Here is a 19,517-nt window from a genome sequence, read left to right on the forward strand (position 1 = left end):
TCAGGTACCAAGTGCAACATTTTGGGACTGCTCTGAAGACTTGGTATCATACCTTTGCGGGGTTCCGGGCAGCCAAAACAGTCAAACAATTGACACAAGAAGCAATGACATCCACAGGGGGGGAGATCACCGTCGTTAACCTGGTTGGAGAACCGTACACTATACTCAGTAAATGAGTAACACACCCTGCTCCATCACAAACATTTTCCAGTTCTCTCTTCCCAAGGCCCTCCTCTCAGCAAGGATGTTGAAAGAGAACAGCACTCAGCTGGGGACAGTTATCACACCAGAGCTTCCCAGACAAACGTGTGTGGACTTGAACCCCACGGGTGTGAGCAGACACTCACCGCTGCAGTAGCATGTAGATGCGGGAGGTGATGGGCAGGAGACAGTCTGCTATGGACAGATCTGTACTGATGACCTTATGGACCAGATCAATGATGGGTTTGACCCGCTGGCAGTGCTGAATCACATCTGAGGAAAAAGGAAGCCTGTGACCTTATGGAATACAATTCCTTTAAGATCACTGAACAATCTCTGAGACCCAGATAAACAAATTACACTAATCATAACCTGGATGATTCTGAATTTTGTTTTGAAATTCTCTGCCTATCCTCCAAATCCTCTAGGCATATCCGTTTCTTCCCTATAGCAGTGTCTCCCAAAGTTGCCCTCACCTGCAGTGGAAACAACATGAAGCAGCATTTCAATCTCACAGGTAAAGAGGGTCCAGCTGCTATAGGAGTATTCCCAGCGTACCAGGTAAGCCCTATCGTCCAGCATTACTTGGCCCACGGTGCCTTGAGGTATGCGAAGGTTGGTCTGACCCCCTAGGGAAGAAAGAGAAATTAGTCTAATATCTGAGGACACAACAGGAAAGGGTACCCTCCTATACCAGACACCAATATTTAATCACACAGGCTCTCTTCCTAGTATCTAACATTGCTACACATTTTTCCATTAATAAGAAAAAAGCCTCTTTTCATTTGGGGAAGCGAGTCTTTGCATGCGCCTAAAACAGCTGAGTGCACAGAATGGTATCACACTCACATGGCTGTGGGAAGACCACCTTATGGGACCGTAGGTCACTGGCTAAGTTGGTGGTGGTGCCAGGATTAGAAGAGCAAGGCTGTGCCTGTAGGAAAATAAATTGCTACAACCTTTTCTTACTATGTATTCAAAAGTTTTAAAATTATTTTTAAAATATATTTTATTGATTTTTTACAGAGAGGAAGGGAGAGGGATAGAGAGTTAGAAACATCGATGAGAGAGAAACATCGATCAGCTGCCTCCTGCACACATCCTACTGGGGATGTGCCCACAACCAAGGTACATGCCCTCGACCGGAATCAAACCTGGGACCTTTCAGTCCGCAGGCCGACGCTCTATCCACTGAGCCAAACCGGTTAGGGCTAAATTATTTTTTAAATTGTAGTAAAATATATATATATAAAATAAAATTTACCATTTTAAGCATTTGAAGTGTACAGTATAGTGGCATTAAGTACATTCACACTGTTGTGCAACCAATGCCACCATTCATCTCCAGAACTTTTTTCATCTTGCAAAACTGAAACTCTGTCCCCATCCTATCTAATAAAAGAGTAATATGCAAATTGACCATCACTCCAACACACAAGATGGCTGCCCCCATGTGGTCAAAGATGGCTGCCCCCATGTGTACACAAGATGGCTGCCACAAGATGGCCAGCAGGGGAGGGCAGCTGGGGGCGATCAAGCCTGTGGGGAAGGGCAGTTGGGGGGGACCCAGGCCTGCAGGGGAGGGCAGTTAGGGAGTTAGGGTCAAAGAGACTGGCAGGGGAGCAGTTAGGCATCAATCAGGCTGGCAGGGGAATGGTTAGGGGGCAATCAGGAAGGCAGGCAGGCGAGCAGTTGGGAGCCAGCAGTCCCAGATTGGAGAGGGTGCAGGCTGGGTTGAGGGACAGGCACCCCCCTTCCCCGTGCACGAATTTTGTGCACCGGGCCTCTAGTTAACTAATAATTTCCTATCCCTCCATCCCTCAACCCATCACCCAACATTCTATTTTCTGTCTGAATGAATTTCACTCCTCTAAGTATCTCATATGAGTTGAATCATATATTTGCCCTTTTGTGACTGTCTTATTCAGTTTGCATGTCTTCTAGGCTCACCCATGTTATAGCATGTGTAAGAATTCCCTTCCTTTTTAAGGCTGAATAATATCCCAATGTGTGTGTGTGTGTGTGTGTGTGTGTGTGTGTACATACTCATATATACATATGTATACACACACACATACACATTTTGTTTATCCATTTCATATGTTGGTGGACTTAAATCTTTATTATGTATACCCTTTTATCCAACAATCCCAATGTATTCTATGTACTAAAAATAAAAGCACCAGTTTATAAAGGTTTATGTACCAAATGCAGTATTGTTTTTGGTGGCAAAAATGTGACACAACCTAAATGTCCTTTAGAAAGAGAAAAATAAAAAATTATGGAACATCAAAAATAATTATGTAGTTACTAAAAAAAAGTCAGATCCATCTGTAAGAAGATCAGCTTGTAGAATGAATTTGTGAGTATACAGAAACATGTAAGAGGGACACAGTAAACTCTTAACACTGATTCCCTAATGGAGGAAGTTCTGGAGAGAGAAACTTTTTAAAATGTATCTCTGCATTTTTTTAACTTGTTACAATGAACATCATTATTTTTTATGCATGCATTATTTTTTAATGCACGTTGCAGTCAAGGTGCATTTCTCTCTCTCCCCCCTAAAAATTAGTAAATTAAAAAAAAAAAAAAAAAAGGAAAGAAAAAGAGATTACTAAACCAAGGTCTCTTTATCTTACCAAGTGGGTAAAGGAGTTTGGGTGTTTGCCTCCGCCAGAGAGTTCCATCTTCATGGGAGATCACATCATGGGGCTTATGCTTATAAAGCTCATTGTAGAAAGACATTTTATCCAAGAAACTATATACCTGCCAACATGCAGAAAAAAACACAAACAAAAATCAGCCACACATTTAGCTGGGGGACATGTTCGGGGCTGCACATCTGCCTTTCTGCTCTTTCAGCAGACTGTGTACGTGTGGACTCTCCACCGTCTTACAAACCCACCCCTGGAACTCTCCGGAACTGCCTCCGCACTCCTCGCCAAGCCTTCACCGTTCTTTAATCTTCAACTCAAGGTGCCCCCTCTCCCGCTCCACCCACTCCACAGATAGTAGCCTCATCCGAACAGAATGGTCTGTACTACTCAAATGACATTTACTATATATACATCACCTGGCTTTATTAGCTGTTTATTTCTTATTCTCCTCTTCTCTTTGAATTGATATTAAGGAACTTTATATGTTGTCTTATTCCTACAGTACCTATAGTAAGATACTTAATGAAAACATTTTTATAGAACTGAGGCACTATCTTAGGTATTTTCATTCAACTTCACACTAATTCTTGCCATGGCAATGGGATTTCGATGTGGAAAGCAGAAAGGATTCCTAAAAACCATCTCCACTCTCGTTAGGCATCTAACTGAACAGCCTACCTTTTTGGCAGTAGACTTCCCTGATACGAGGGCCCGCAGCAACTGTAGGAGTGGGGAGAGGAGATGGGGAAACATTCCACAGACACTGTCCAGAATGATCCCGAGACCAGAGGTTGGCTCCTATGGTGAAAGGGAAGAAATCACTGACCTTCACATGATCTATACATTAACCCCTCTCTCTAGAAATTAAAAAAAACTTCCATATTTCCACTGAAAAAGGCTAGCAACAACTGATTCAGTTAGGACCTGAAAAGAGACTACTACTGCCTCGAGTGACCTCTTCCGGCCATCTTCTCTAGAGGAAGACAACATTGTTCACCTTTGCATGACATGTTTCCACTAAAGTGAAAAACACCCAACTACATGTCAGCATTTAGCCACCATATAATGCAACAGAGCCTCAATCTAAATATTATTTCTCCCAGGAACACTGTAATTCTGTAAGACTTCAATGGCATACCAGGAAAAAAAGAACAAAATATACAAGCAGACAAGTCAGGCCAAAAAATAAGTACAAATTTATTCATCAGCTGGACCTTGAGACTTGAGGCTGGTGCCAATGCTAAGACTAAGTACTGGTACCCAGCCTGTGTGGCTCAGAGGCTGAGTGTTGACTTATGAACCAGGAGGTCACAGTTTGAGTCTCGGTCAGGGCACATGCCCAGGTTCTAGGCTCAAACCCCAGTAAGGGATGTGTAGGCAATCGATGTTTTTCTCACATCGATGTCTGTCTGTCTGTCTGTCTGTCTGTCTCTCTCTCTCTCAAAATTAATAAAATATCCTTAAAAAAGAAAAAAAAAAAGAGTTACAGCAATGAGAGCATTTGAGATCTTGCTCCTTGGCATGTCTTCAGTTTGACTCAAATAAACTCACAATTCTCCAAAAAAAAAAGTTACAGCAATACTGGTGCCTGCGACTCCCAATGTGAAAAAAGACTTAGTAGTTAGGATAGATAACACACTGGTTAATAATGTAGACTACAGACTCAAGTCAGAGAGAACTTGATCCCGATCCTGGAAGTCTAACTGGTTGACCTTAGACAAGTCACCTCACATCCCTGAGCATCACCTTTCCTCATATGCAAAATGGAGATGATAATACTATCTTCTTCACAGGTTTTTATAAAGATTAAATAAGGGACATAAATGCTTAGTATAACACCTTTCACAAAGTGCTTAATAAATTCTTTTGTTACAGAGAGCATCATAGCATGACTCCCAATGGCATACTTACTGTTCCCCAGAATAGTTCTGGAAGAGAAGGGTCTGCCAAGACTTCACATGCTGTGTCAATTATATCCTGTTGGGGAAAGGGAAAGAAAATGGCTTATTTTCCCTAGATGAACCAGTCTATCTTTTTTTTACTATAATCTGTTGAAATAAAAATACCAATGAGCCTGACTGGCATGGCTCAGTGGTTGAGCATCACCTATGAACCAGGAGGTTACAGTTCAATTCCCATTGAGTCCACATGCCCGGGTTATGGGCTCGATCCTCAGTGGGAGACATGCAGGAGGCAGCCCATCAATGGTTCTCTCTCATCATTGATGTTTCTGTCTCTCTCTCCCTCTCCCTTCCTCTCTGAAATCAATAAAAACATATTATAGCCCTAGGCAGTTTTGCTCAGTGGACAGATAGTCACCTGTGGACCAAAGGGTCCCAGGTTCAATTCCGGTCAAGGGCACGTACCTAAATTGCAGGCTCCTCCCTGGCCTGGGCCCTGGTCAGGGCACATGCAGGAGGCAACCAATCGATGTGTTTCTCTCACATCAATATTTCTGTCTTTTGCCGAAGCCGGTTTGGCTCAGTGGATAGAGCGTCGGCCTGCGGACTGAAAGGTCCCAGGTTCAATTCCAGTCAAGGGCATGTACCTTGGTCGCGGGCACATCCCCAGTAGGGAGTGTGCAAGAGGCAGCTGATCGATGTTTCTCTCTCATCGATGTTTCTAACTCTCTATCCCTCTCCCTTCCTCTCTGTAAAAAAATCAATAAAATATATTTTAAAAAAAGAAAAAAGAAATTTGATTCCTGATTTGATATATACAGATATTGTGTTTTTAGATATAATAATTGTAAAGATTTACTAAAATATTCATGAAATGAAATGATGACTGGAATTTGCTTCAAAATAATCAAGAAGGGCAGGGGCAAAAATGAATATATCAGCTGTGAAGCTGGTGATGGGATCAGCAGGGTTCATTATACAATTTTTTCTACTTATACTAAAGTTTGAAATGTTTCTTTTTTAAAAAAATACCACAAAAGAATATTTATTAGCACCCACAGATGTTTAGGACAGATGCACTAGAGTAAAAAAAATGAGATTACAAAACAGTGTATACATTGTGATTCCATTTCTAGAGAAGAATTATTCTGTTTTTACATATGTATGCAGAAAATATTTTGAAGGAAACCCAATAAAATGTTAATAGGTTATCCTGTGTGGTAGGATTACACTTTTTTCTTTTTATCAGCACCTTCTGATTTTTGTATCATTAATATGTATCATGTGTATAATACAATGAGTGAAAACAAATAGCAATACACCTGAGATATATGGGTGTGTGTTTTATCAGCTCCAAAGTGATATCTTGGGGATATGATTGCAAAGCTGGGCAGTGCAGACAGCCTCACAAAAGCCAGACACTGACCTGCTGATTGCCCAGTGTGTGTAGTTCCAGCGAGGTCAGCACGAAAGAAAGGAGTCCATAGACACACATGCATGCGGTGCTGGTGGTGCACTGTAATGGCAAAGGAGTCAGTGAATAATTCTGAACAACACAACTCTTCCCTAGATTCAGCATAATCCTATCACATTAATATAGTCCCTGTGGACAAATGGGAAGGGAAACTGAGGCTTCATAATTTTCCTAATTTAGTCCCAAGATCAGGAAGACAAAGGAAGAGAAAGCAGGAACCAAAACTATTATAAGAGCCCAGCCGGTGTGGCTTAGTGGTTGAACATTGATTGACCCATGAACCAAGAGGGCACTAGTTCCATTCCTGGTCAGGGCATATGCCTGGATTTTGGGCTCAATCCCCAGTAGGGGTGTGCAGGAGGCAGCTAACTGATGGTTCTCTCATCGATGTGTCTATCTCTCTATTCTTCTCCCTTCTTCTCTTTCTAAAATCAATAAAAAACATATTTCTAAAAAATATTATAAGAAAAAATCAAAGGGAATCATTTTCAAAATGATCCAAGTTTCCATGGGGAAGAAAAATCATATCCGGCCTACAGAAAGATAGTCTGAACGTGCTAATATGAACTCTGCAGCTGCCTGAACTGTCACCAAGATAAATCAAACAGTGCCAACAAGTGGGGCCCATTGGCTGAGGTTTCATTTCAGCATATCAAAACAAGCTGACTAAACAGTATCATTCAAATTAAGCCCCAACACAAGACTCAAGAGAATTTCTAGTTCATCCTGTTATAGCTAAATGAGTAAGCTCCCCAAAGAGATTTCTCCTGTCAATATGGCCAAAGCTATCATCTAGGAGATAAACTATACTGGCAAAAAGTCAGACATAGTGGGTTCAAACTGCATTTGCCAGTAAGTGGCAATTACTATTCCTGTGGGCAAATTTTATCTCCCTGAATGTCAATTTCCTAATGCAAAAACAAACAAACAAACAAAAAAACAGAATGCTAATCCACACTACAAAAATGTGATACAAAGATGAAATAAGATAATGTACCAGAAAGTGATGAGCACAGTGTCTATAAAGGTCAGTTATAACAACATCTCATTATCCACATCACTACTACAATTATTATTATCATCATCATGATTCCTTAATGAGCTTCCACCCTGCTCTTTGCCCATTCTCAAGTTCAAACACCAATAGCCTGAGTCTCACATCATTTCCCCCACTGGACAGAGAGCGAAGTAGTCGGGTCAGGTACTGAAATACATTCAGTTGTATGGCTGTGCCACCTATCTTCCGGACAACACTGCTTGTCTCTTCTGGATTCAGGGTGTGGCGGAGGAGAGCCCAGGCCAAAAGCACTGGGGCATGATGTGAAATGTCCCCAAAGGTCAACATCAAACGGTCCATATCCTAACAAAAAAGGAAAACATCTGTGTTAATAAACAGCATCAGGACCCCTCCACAGGATCCTTCATAATTAAACCTTCTATTCATCCACAGAGGCCCCTCTCCATTCTGGTAGTTTACTCTTCCCAAACCCCCAGCCACCTCACCAATCAACCCCTCAAGCACTCTTCGCTTTACCCATATTTTTTTTCCTCCTGATTTTTAGCATTCTTAATCTAAGATTATAAAATACATGCTCAAATAGAGACTGCAAATTTCCCCTGATCCTTCTTGAACTTTCTCTGCTTTCTCATTTTCTATCTTTCTAACCATCCCATCTCAAAAATTCTTCCCCTTTCCTCTTCTTGCACAGGTTCCACAGATACAGACCACCTCCCAAAGGATCTATCCTTGGGCGTCTTTTGTCTTTATATCCTCTCCCCGAGTGACTCTACTCACAGATTCCACTATCACCTCTGTGGAGATAATCGACAAATCCAATCAACTTAACACTGCAGAACCTCAAATTCCACAAGAAAAATTTTATGTAGCAGTATAGTTGAGTGGTCAAAAACATACTACTATGAAAGATCTGAAAAAAGGCAAGAGGCTGCTCAAAGTTCACCTGGCAAATAAGCCCATCCTGGGCAAACTGGTGCAGTTCTCTTCTGTCATCCAAAGCACACTTGAGCAACGACTCAATATCCATGCCTTCCACCAGGATAAGGGCACTGAAGTAGCTAGAAAGGAAAACAGTATCATGGTGTCATGAATGCTACTCTAACCTCATTGGAAAATAGGTGAAATCTCTCTCTTATTTTAAAATATATTTTATTGATTTTTTACAGAGAGGAAGAGAGCGAGATAGAGAGTTAGAAACATTGGTGAGAGAGAAACATCGATCAGCTGCCTCCCGCACACCCCCTACTGGGGATGTGCCCGCAACCAAGGTACATGCCCTTGACCGGAATCGAGCCTGGGACCCTTGAGTCCGCAGGCCGACGCTCTATCCACTGAGCCAAACCGGTTTCGGCAAGGTGAAATCTTAAGACACTTCAATATCAAAGAAATTATGATTGTTATGTTACATTCTTCCTCACACTAAGTCTTATAAATCCAGTATGTATTTTACACTCCCAACACATCTCAATTTGACCAGCCACATTTTAAATGCTCAACAGTCATATATGGCTTATGCCTACCAAAGCACACATCAAGTCCTGGAGGTTTCTACAGCCACCAATTACATCTGACCTTGATAAACTATCTGACTGCTCAAGTGTGTATCTTTGTCCACAGAGGGAACAGACCTCTAAATGTAAACATATCCATTGCCATAAAATTCAAAGTCCAGGAGAGGAATCAAGATGGCGGCAAAGTTAAACAACTAATCAGCTGCCTCGCACAACAATTTCAAAAATACAACTTAAAGACAAAACGTCTACCACCCAGAACCACGGGAAAGCTGGCTGAGTGGTAGATTTACAACTAAGGAGAGAAAGGAGCACAAACGCTGAAAAGCTGAGTGAGGTACGGAGGCGCAAATCGGGCTGGAGGCGGGCGACTGGGCGAGCGGCTTTTCTTCAACCGGCAGGGAGACAAGCTCCCGATCACTCTGAAATACAGTTTTTGGGGACACGCAGGGGACCCAGACACCTACGGGGAGAAGCTGGACTCTCGGCCATCGGGTCAGAAAGTGAGAGTGACTTTTTTGCAGAGGTGCGCCCAGCAATCATTGTTTACTGCGCTGGCGCATGGGACGTGGGGACTTGGAAACGCGGGGACTTGGAAACGCAGAAAGGCAGAGACAGCTGAAGGCAGCCATCGCCCTAGCCTAGTGACGCCCTGAGACCCCGCCCCGCCCTGAGGACCCACCCCGCACATTCTACAAACCCACCCAGGCTCCACATAGCGGCTTTTGCATATAAATGGCCTGTTCTGTGGCAGCTTAACCAAATTAACTGCAGCTCCAGTCAGACTGCTCCAAAACCGCCCAAGCAAAGGAGGAGAAAACTAGTTCTTGCTGTAGCTCCTGCTGGGGGACACACAGTACACAAGGGTACACCAAGAGTGTCCACCTCAGGTAACTGGGAGGCTGACCCGTTGAACCAATAGGACACCTAGTACACAAAGCTACCCTACCAACTCAGGGAAGCAGCGAAAATGAGGAGGCAAGGAAACAGATCACAAACCAAAGAAATGGAGGAGAAAAAGCGACTGGAAATAGAGTTCAAAACCATGGTTATAAGGTTTTTCAAGAATTTCATGGAAAAGGCCGATAAATTTAATGAGACCCTTGAGGATATGAAAAAGGTCCAACTAGAAATTAAACATACACTGACTGAAATAAAAAATATTATACAGAAACCCAACAGCAGACTAGAGGATCGCAAGAATCAACTCAAAGATTTGGAATACAAAGAGGCCAAGGACACTCCTCCAGAGAAGCAAGAAGAGAAGAGAATTCAGAAAGTTGAAGATAGTGTAAGAAGCCTCTGGGACAACTTCAAGCGAACCAACATCAGAATTATGGGGGTACCAGAAGAAGAGAGAGAGCAAGATACTGAAAACCTATTTGAAGAAATAATGACAGAAAACTTCCCCCACCTGGTGAAAGAAATAGACTTACAAGTTCAGGAAGCACAAAGAACCCCAAACAAAAGGAATCCAAAGAGGACCACACCAAGACACATCATAATTAAAATGCCAAGGGCAAAAGACAAAGAGAGAATCTTACAAGCAGCAAGAGAAAAACAGTTAGTTACCTACAAGGGAGCACCCATACGATTATCAGCTAATTTCTCAACAGAAACTATGCAGGCCAGACGGGAGTGGCAAGAAATATTCAAAGTGATGAATAGCAGGAACCTACAACCAAGACTACTCTACCCAGCAAAGTTATCATTCAGAATTGAAGGGCAGATAAAGAGCTTCACAGATAAGAAAAAGCTAAAGGAGTTCATCACCACCAAACCAGTATTATATGAAATGCTGAAAAGTATTCTTTAAAAAGAGGAAAAAGAAGAAGAAAGATAAAAATTATGAACAACAAATACATATCTATCAACAAGTGAATCTAAAAGTCAAGAGAATTAAAAATCTGAGGAACAAACTGGTGAACATAATAGAATCAGAGGCATAGAATGGGAGTGGATTGATAATTCTCAGGGGGAAAGGGGTGCCTGTGTAGGGAGTACAGGAAGAGACTGGACAAAAATCATACACCTATGGATAAGGACAGCGGGGGGGAGGTAAGGGCAGAGGGGGAGTGGGAACCGGGTGGTGGGGAGATATGGGGGGGGAAAAAGGAGAAACAATTGTAATCTGAACAATAAAGATTTATTAAAAAAAAAAAATTCAAAGTCCATAAACAGATCTCAAAGAGGGCAGGAAACAAATCTGCCTTATTTTTCATGGTCTCAGCGTTTGCAGTGTCTGGCCTGCAATACGTGCTCAACAAATATTTTGTTGAATGAACCTCTTCGATGAAGACAGAAAGTAAACTAATAGAATGCAACATTTACTTTGAGAGACCATGTCCTCTCAATCCCAGTCTTTACTCGCTATATGACCTGGAACATGATAGCACCTAACTATTTCCCCACCCACTAAGTGAAAAGTACTCCTCCCCTCACCCATTCACAGAATCACTATAATATCAATGTAACATTGTACAAGTTCTTTGACCTCAATTAATTCAGACTTACCCAATCCGATCCACAAAAGGATCCATGGTCTCATCCACCAGGTGCCTGTTGGTCTGCCTACTACCAAATCCTTGCTCTTTAAACAGCTTGGTTAATACCAATAGGTCACTAGGTGCCATCTCAAAGTATGCATAATAAAGGAAGATAATTTCTAGCAGCATGGACTGTTCCCGAAGGCACTGGACAAACCAGCGAGACACCTGACGCTCGGTCTGCACAACCAATGAAGAAAAATATGGGAGAGAATTAAAGTCAGATTTACAAACATATTTAATTTGTAAAGTTATTTCTACTAGGTAATACATGTATAGTAGTCCCCCTTACCCACAGGGGATACATTCCAAGACCCTCAGTGGATGCCTGAAACCATGGATGGTATTGAACCCTATATATACTGTTTTTTTCCAGCACCAATGAGGTTAGAGTAGCATTATGAGAAATTTATGCTTTTGTTGCTATTGTAAATGGGCCCTTTTCTTCTATTAAATATTTAAAATATCGATTGTGTTTTGGTTAAATTGTTTTAATAAACATATTATTTTAAAAACAAAAGATTATAACAATAACATTATTAAACTATAAATGCAGATTGGCTTTAGATCTAGAATAAAATAATCAGACTAGTGTCACACACTAAATAATGATAATAAAGAAGACAAAATCTTGAGTTTAGAGTTCCATTAATCATTAAGAGAATATTTTAGGTAAGAGAGAAAGTAAATGTTTTATCTATATGACATATTTAAATTTTTCTGAAGACTGATAACTTATAAATATTTTAAGTTAATAAATGAATAAATAATTTAACTTGGAGCTCTATGAGAAAGAGTATATAATTCTTCTAAGAATTATAAGAGGGTCCAATAACCACATACCATGAGGTTTCCATGTGTCTCCCATGTTGGTGCTTCAGTTCTATAAAGCTCTTCAAACTGCTGTCTATATTTTGTAACTAGCTCCTTCTCCAATTTATCAACACAGTCTGCATATTCAACCTTTAAAAAAAATCCAAAACAGGGTAACTTATACCTAGAGTAAAAGTTAAATAGTCAAATGAATATGACTGTGAATAATATAAAATTATTTAAAGGAGTTGAATTTTACAAGGTAAAGAGAACCAAGAAGACAAAATGGGCTTACCCTATAGGGATGTCTTTCATCTTGGAAATAAGTGAGAAGGTGTAAGACACAACGAAGAATACACATTCTTTCTTCATAGTAATAATCTGCAACCTGGGAAAAATATTCAAAATCAGTTACTCACCATTGCACAGGATACTCAATTGTAAATTTAATTTACTGATAAAGAGATCACTTAAAGATGTGGATAAAAGTTCAATTTATAATCAATCACAGCCCTGGCCGGTGTGGCTCAGTTAGTTGAATGTCATTCCATGCACCAAGAGGTCGCCAGTTTGATTCCTGGTAAGGGTACATGCCCAGGTTGCAGGCTCAATCCCCAAGTAGGGGGCATACAGGAGGCAGCCAATCAATGTTTCTTTCTCATTGACTTTTCTCCCTCTCTCTCCCTCTCCCTTACTCTCTCTAAAATCAATAAAAACGTATTTTTAAAAAAATAAAATAAAATAAAACCAATCACAGAAATGGAAACAGTATTAGGCCAAAAGAAAGCAAAAGACCTTCATGAACTGAGATACAAGTAAAGTCATGCAAGATAAAAGCAATTATCCTATCCTATATAATAAAGAGGTAATATGCAAACTGACCATCACTCCAACACACAAGATGGCTGCCCCCATGTGGTCAAAGATGGCCACCCCCATGTGGACACAAGATGGCCGGCAGGGGAGGGCAGTTGTGGGAGATCAGGCCAGCAGGGGAGGGCAGTTGGGAGGGACCAGGCCTGCAAGGGAGGGCAGTTAGGGGTGACCAGGCCGGTGGAGGAGGGCCGTTGGGGGGGACCAGGCCTGCAGGGGAGGGCAGTTGGGGGGACCCAGGCCTGCAGGAGAGGGCAGTTGGGGGGGACCAGGCCTGCAGGGGAGGGCAGTTGGGGGGACCCAGGCCTGCAAGGGAGGACAGTTGAGGGGGGACCAAGCCTGCAGGGGAGGGCAGCTGGGGGGAACCAGGCCTGCAGGGGAGGGCAGTTAGGGGCAATCGGGTTAGCAGGGGAGCAGTTAGGCATCGATCAGGCTGGCAGGGGAGTGGTTAGGGGGTGATCAGGCTGTCAGGCAGAATCGGTTAGGGGCAATCAGGCAGGCAGGCAGGCGAGCGGTTGGGAGCCAGCAGTCCTGGATTGTGAGAGGGATGTCCGACTGCCCATTTAAGGACATCCCTTGAGGGGTCCCAGATTGGAGAGGGTGCAGGCTGGGCTGAGGGACACCCATGCACGAATTTCGTGCACCGGGTTCTCTATTTTAATAATATAAACAAATTTTTCTGGCAGTTAGAGCATTCAAGTAATACACAATACTATAAACTGACAGCCAAATATATGAAAGCAAATATAAAAACACCACTGGTGCATGCCCTAATTCCTTATAACTAATGTACTTAGTTCTCACTAAATACCAAATAGGAAACTACTTCAGAAGTCATGATCAAATTCCATTTTAAAATCAGATTCTGGGTGAGAAGGTTGTTTTGGGAGGTAGGGGAAGTTAAAGAAATACAAATTAATCCTGTTGCATTTAGATCTAGAGAAAAAAATATCCATTAACCAGTTCTCATCCTCAATGACTAAAGAATCTCCTTTGGAAAAAGAACTCGCTGGTTCCAGTGGATTAAAAACCTCTCGTTTCACAAAACAAGTTAATAAGCTTCCTCATTAGGATCTCAATGCTTTAATGCTCAGGGAAACAAGGTCAAGAAACCGGCACCCCATTTTACATCAAAGAACGGAAATGGTGACTACTACTGACCTTCAGGATTAAGGCCTGGCTCTGCCTCTCATCTTGCAGTACCATCTGAAGGAAAAAAGAAGTCAAGAAGCCACCTTAGTAGCAATACTAAATTCACAAAGAGAAAAGGTAAACATCTTCACCTCACCCTTCAAGATTATAATTGCCCATTCATTTCTACAAACATTTTACCTAACTATATATTCAAGTCTGTGCTCAAATCCCTGCCCCCCTCCTCTGGCCTTAGTTTCCTATATATAAAATGAGAAACCGGACAGGCTAAATGTTGTTCTAGGTCCATTTCAGCTCTGGTATACTAAGACTCTGATGAACATGTCAGTATTTGACCTCTCCCCACCTTCAAGTCTGAGCATCGACCTCAGCTTAAGCATATGTTTTTTTTTTTTAGGCCTTTAAAAAGTATTTCCTGAAAGTGGCTTTATCTGATTACCTATCTCTGTTGTAAGGAACTGGTACCAAAACCTTAAATTACCTAAAACTAACAAGGAAAGGGATAAAGGCAAGAGAATGGAGCTGAACATAACCACAAACCTTTAGTAAGTCCCGAGTACCTCTGTAATCCTCTTGAAGGTAACACTGGAGTAACTGCACACTCTGTTCTTCGTCAAGACCCTGAAACACAGAGATTATCAGTGGGGAACAATCACCTCAGCTCAGAAATCATCTATCGGATGCAAAGCATTCTAAAGATTTGTCCTCTGGAATGAACACAGAACTTGAATAAACAAAAATCCTTTTAAAGTTTTCATACAACGTAACAATTTTAACCGAAATAGGAGAAAAGAGGAGCAAGTCCCGGGCATGTAATTTATGTGACAAATGTACATGCCAGAAACAACTGTGCGCATTCGCCAAGCACATTAATACAGCAGCAGACATGCTCTGGGTTTCCAAAATTAAAAGGAAACAGCTACATATCTGAATACAGTCTAGTCGTCGATTTAAAGAACATCACATGTATGCTGAAGAAAACACTATGATATATAGTATATGGGTCAGGCAAGTGGATTTGTGGCTCATTGCCAGAAGATTTGCAATCTAGATATTTTTAAAACACAGTATTCAATTTAATCTCCAAAACTACAGTAAACTGAATTTCCACTAATAACCACTAACAATAAAACCATGCACATCCATACTGCAGGCAATAAATCGAGCCAATGCTAACTTTTACTTACCAAAAACTTGCTGATTCGTAAACCAAGTTCCTTCAGTGGTGAAGATACATCTTTATTAGCTTTCACTTTTTCAGCTGAATTTGGACTACAAAAAGAACAATGAATCATTTCCTCATTCTCAGTGACCCTCTGGGGGTTAAAATAAAAATACTTAAAGATATTTTTACTACAGACCTATTTTCACCCTTTAGGTGACTACAAAATACACACACACACACACACACACACACGTTCATTGCTACAGACTTTATAACACAGAACTATTTATGCCTAGATAATAAATATAGTTTAGGTCTGTTACAAATGATAGCTATAACAATATTATTTATAAATGAGTTATGTTAATTATTTTTTATCCTTACTACTCTGAAAGGTAAATATTACTATCCCCATTTTACAAAGGGAATTATCAACACTCAGAAAACAACTTACCAAAAATCCCACAGCTAATAAAAAGTTGAAGTGAAATTTAGACCAGGTGTTAGTATATATACATATATTACCTAGCTCTGTCCACTGAGAAGGCCTAGAAGCTATGACACCCCACCCCATGCCCATTGCAGCAGCCAGCACACCCAGCATCCAGATCTTGGTTTCTAATACCATTCTCTAATAAAAGATACCAGGAATCCTTGGTGAAATGGTTGATCTAGAGCTGGGGTGGAGAAAATACTAGATGAACCAGGAGCATCTTGTAATGCCAGAAAGTAAAGAAAATACTCAGGAAACAAAAGGAGGGCACATGTCAAAAGGTCACAGAAGCCAACCTAAAAAAACTCCCATTGGCCAAAGCTGGAACAGGTATAAACAAGTATAAACTAAATATACACGAGTTCCTAGTGATATAAATGAATAAACAGACAAACAAACAAATAAATAAATTGGGAGACAGGGAAATCTTCCTTACAGAAAAAGTCCAAATAATATACATAGGTACTACCCCCTTTAGAAGTTGAAGTTCAATTCCATTATACCCCTACCTTGAGTGTGGCTATATTTAGTGACTCACTTGCAAAAAATAGAGGACAGAAAGAGAAAAAAAGTGACTTTACAGAGGAGAAACATGGCAAATGCTACCTTAGTCAAGGTAGCAAAGTTAACATCACCAGTGATTTCATATGGATAACTCTTTCAAAGCGTATCCTCTGTTATGATGTGATAAGAATGATACTTTACCTTTCTGAATTCTTCTCCAAAACCCACAAACCAATCTAATAGTAAGAAAAACATCAAACAAATCCAAATTGAGGGCGTTCTATAAAATATTTGATCGGTCCTCCTCAAAACTATTCAAGGTCATGAAAATCAAGGAAAGACTGAGATACCATCAAACTAAGAGCTAAGGAGACATGATAGCTAAATGCAATATGGTACCCAGCATTGATCCTACAACAGAAAGAAGACATTAAAGAAAAAATTTGGGGGGTGTTAAATTCAAATAAAGCCTACAGTTAAAAAAAAAAAGTCTGTTAAGACTTCAAATCCCATGCTACCAGAAAGGGAAGTTTTGTCTTTAAAAAAAGAAACTACCGCCCTAAATGTCTAGTCTGTGAACTAAGCATGTTGTTGGATTTTTATAGACTCTCACATTTCACAGAAAATCCACAACACAAAGGCTAGTATAAGGTTAAACAATAAGTTCTGAAAGAGGCAACACAGAATGATGGTTAAGAACACAGACACTGGAGTAAGACTGCCAGGTTTGAATCCTGGTTCTACCACTTACTAGCTGTGTGACCTTGGGCAAGTTACTTAACCTCTTTGTGCCTCAGTTTCCCCATCTGTAAAATGGAAACAATAATAAAAGTACCTAAATGTGATAATATAGTGATTATCTATTTTTTTAAGTTCATATATTTTAGATACATAGTAAAGTATTTACAGATAAAATAACTGTAATGATGTCTGTGAGTTACTTCAAAATAATTATGGGGGAAGGGTTAACAGATGAACAAAAAAAAAAGTTCTTCACTAACCTATAAGAGAATGAAGATGGAAGGTGAAGATGGAATAAAATCAACAGATGTTCAGAAGCAAAAGGGAAATGGGGGTGGCTTGGAACTACAATGCGTAACACAGTGAGATCTGGACTAGGAATTAAGGTAAAAGAGTCTAGTCCTTCCTACAGGTATAGTCTTTTCTTTTTTTTTAACTACTTGATTTTATTTTTCCACTGCCCAGTAAAAAAAAACAAAAAAACTTACATTCACCTCCAAAATAAAAATTGTTCACTGCTATGTTCCAGTATTTGGTGCTGACAGTGCCTCACACAATTTGGACCAAAATATATATTTGAATACTTAATTGAGTATTTAATAAACCCTCATTCCCCAGACACTACAGTTATATAATTGGATTCAACAATACTCTATTTTTAGAAGGAATTTCCCTTCCTTTAAAAAGACAGGTTTCCACTGGTTTCCTTTAAAAAGACAATTTGGTTTCTACTGGTAGCCAAACTGTATTCTCTCTGATCTACCTAACCCAGCAATACCATTCATGAAAATGGTTTCATCTATACCAGCTTCTTCAGGGGAATTACTCTAAGCAGATGCATATGATAGCCATACCTGGGAGGTTTATAGTAGGAAAGTCCTTCTAATAGCCGCTGCCAATGTTTATTCAGTTCTGCCTCAATCTGATTCTGGAAAAGAACAAGGAAATAATACAAATGCAATTTTAATCGTCTTCACGATCACAGTGATGATTATATATTCCTTTCAGTTTTTTTAATATGCGTTCTTGTCCAGCTGGTGTTGCTCAGTGGTTGAGCATCGACCTATGAACCAGGCTGTCACGGTTGGATTCCCGTTCAGGGTACATGCCGGGGTTGCAGGTTCCATCCCCAGTAGGGGGCGTGCAGAAAGCAGCCAATTGATGATTCTCTTTCATCAATGGTGTTTCTGTCTCTCTCTCTCCCTCTCCCTTCCTCTCTCTGAAATCAATAAAAACACATTAAAAAATTATTTTGAAAAGAAAAAAAAAAGTGTTCTTCCCCACAGTTGAAATCATTTTTAATAGAGAATTCTGTAGCCTTTTCTTTGCTTAACATTCTAACATAATGATTTCACCTTATTATGAAAATCTTAATAAACATTCTTAAGTGATTGCGTATTTTAATAAAGTGACTAGATCATAATTTTTTTACCATTCTTATAATGTTAGATAAACTTAAGCTGACTGTAATTCCTTATTAATATAAATAATGCTATGGTTAAGAGCTTTGTGCACAAAACCTTTCCAGGATTCTTTTCTTTTAATAGATACAGTCCTAGGCCGGTTTCCGTAGTGTAGTGGTGATCACGTTCGCCTAACACGTAAGAGATACAGTCCTTGCCCTAGCCAGTGTGCTCAGTGGTTGGAGCATCAGACTATGCACCAAAGGGTCGTGGGTTCAATTCCCCATCAACGGCACCTGGGTTGCAGGTTTGCTCCCTGCCCCTAGTCGGGGTGCGTGCAGGAGGCAACCAGTTGATGTGTTTCTCTCACATCAGTGTTTCTCTCTGTGTCTCTCTCCCCACTCCCTCCCTTCCTTCCACTCTCTCTGAAAAGCAATGGAAAAAATATCCTCAGGTGAGGATAACAAAAAATAAAAATAAAAATGATGCAGTCCGCCCTGGCCGGCTTGGCTCAGTGGATAGAGCATCAGCCTGCGGACTGAAGGGTCCTAGGTTCGATTCCGGCCAAGGGCACATGCCTGGCTTGATCCCCAGTAGGGGGCGTGCAGGAGGCAGCCGATCAATGATTCTCTCTCATCATTGATGTTTCTATCTCTCTCTCCTCCCTTCCTCTCTGAAATCAATAAAGAAATATATTTTTTAAAAAAATGCAGTCCTAGAACTGGAATTATCAGATGAAGGCATATCAAAAAATATTAAGGCTCTAAAAAAGGTGTAATATTCCTTTCATTAATTACAATAACAACAACAATAGTAATAATTGAATGTCATCTTAACATTTTACCCTCACAGGGTCAGAACACTAGAGGATCAATATGAAGAACTGTTCTTTATAGATTATATACTTGAAAATGTCCTAGAAACCACAGCCTCTCTGACCTAAGGAGCTATCTAAATGGAAAAGGGAGAAAAGGCAAGTAAAGTATGAGATAGAAAAGTCCTGAGAATCTTTTTAGCCTGAGGTAGCAGAACAGTATTTGTACCCTGACCCTCAGTAGCCAATCA

General features: G+C 40.6%; 1 protein-coding gene across 1 annotated transcript in view; it reads right to left on the reverse strand.

The window, feature by feature from the left end:
• NUP188 (nucleoporin 188) overlaps positions 1-19,517 on the reverse strand; it is a 42,356-nt gene that overhangs the window by 18,236 nt on the left and 4,603 nt on the right. The window contains exons 3-18 of the mRNA XM_079790846.1: positions 17,904-17,977; positions 15,334-15,418; positions 14,687-14,767; positions 14,156-14,200; positions 12,417-12,509; positions 12,152-12,271; positions 11,277-11,488; positions 8,195-8,309; positions 7,393-7,593; positions 6,186-6,275; positions 4,770-4,835; positions 3,537-3,656; positions 2,841-2,967; positions 678-830; positions 348-474; positions 53-140 (exon numbers count right to left, since the gene is read on the reverse strand). Coding sequence (XP_079646972.1) covers positions 53-140; positions 348-474; positions 678-830; positions 2,841-2,967; positions 3,537-3,656; positions 4,770-4,835; positions 6,186-6,275; positions 7,393-7,593; positions 8,195-8,309; positions 11,277-11,488; positions 12,152-12,271; positions 12,417-12,509; positions 14,156-14,200; positions 14,687-14,767; positions 15,334-15,418; positions 17,904-17,977 — 1,797 coding nt within the window. The remainder of the gene's footprint in view (positions 1-52; positions 141-347; positions 475-677; positions 831-2,840; positions 2,968-3,536; positions 3,657-4,769; positions 4,836-6,185; positions 6,276-7,392; positions 7,594-8,194; positions 8,310-11,276; positions 11,489-12,151; positions 12,272-12,416; positions 12,510-14,155; positions 14,201-14,686; positions 14,768-15,333; positions 15,419-17,903; positions 17,978-19,517) is intronic.

This window comes from Cnephaeus nilssonii (genome assembly GCF_951640355.1).
Source record: "Cnephaeus nilssonii genome assembly, chromosome: 14".
NCBI lineage: Eukaryota > Metazoa > Chordata > Mammalia > Chiroptera > Vespertilionidae > Cnephaeus > Cnephaeus nilssonii.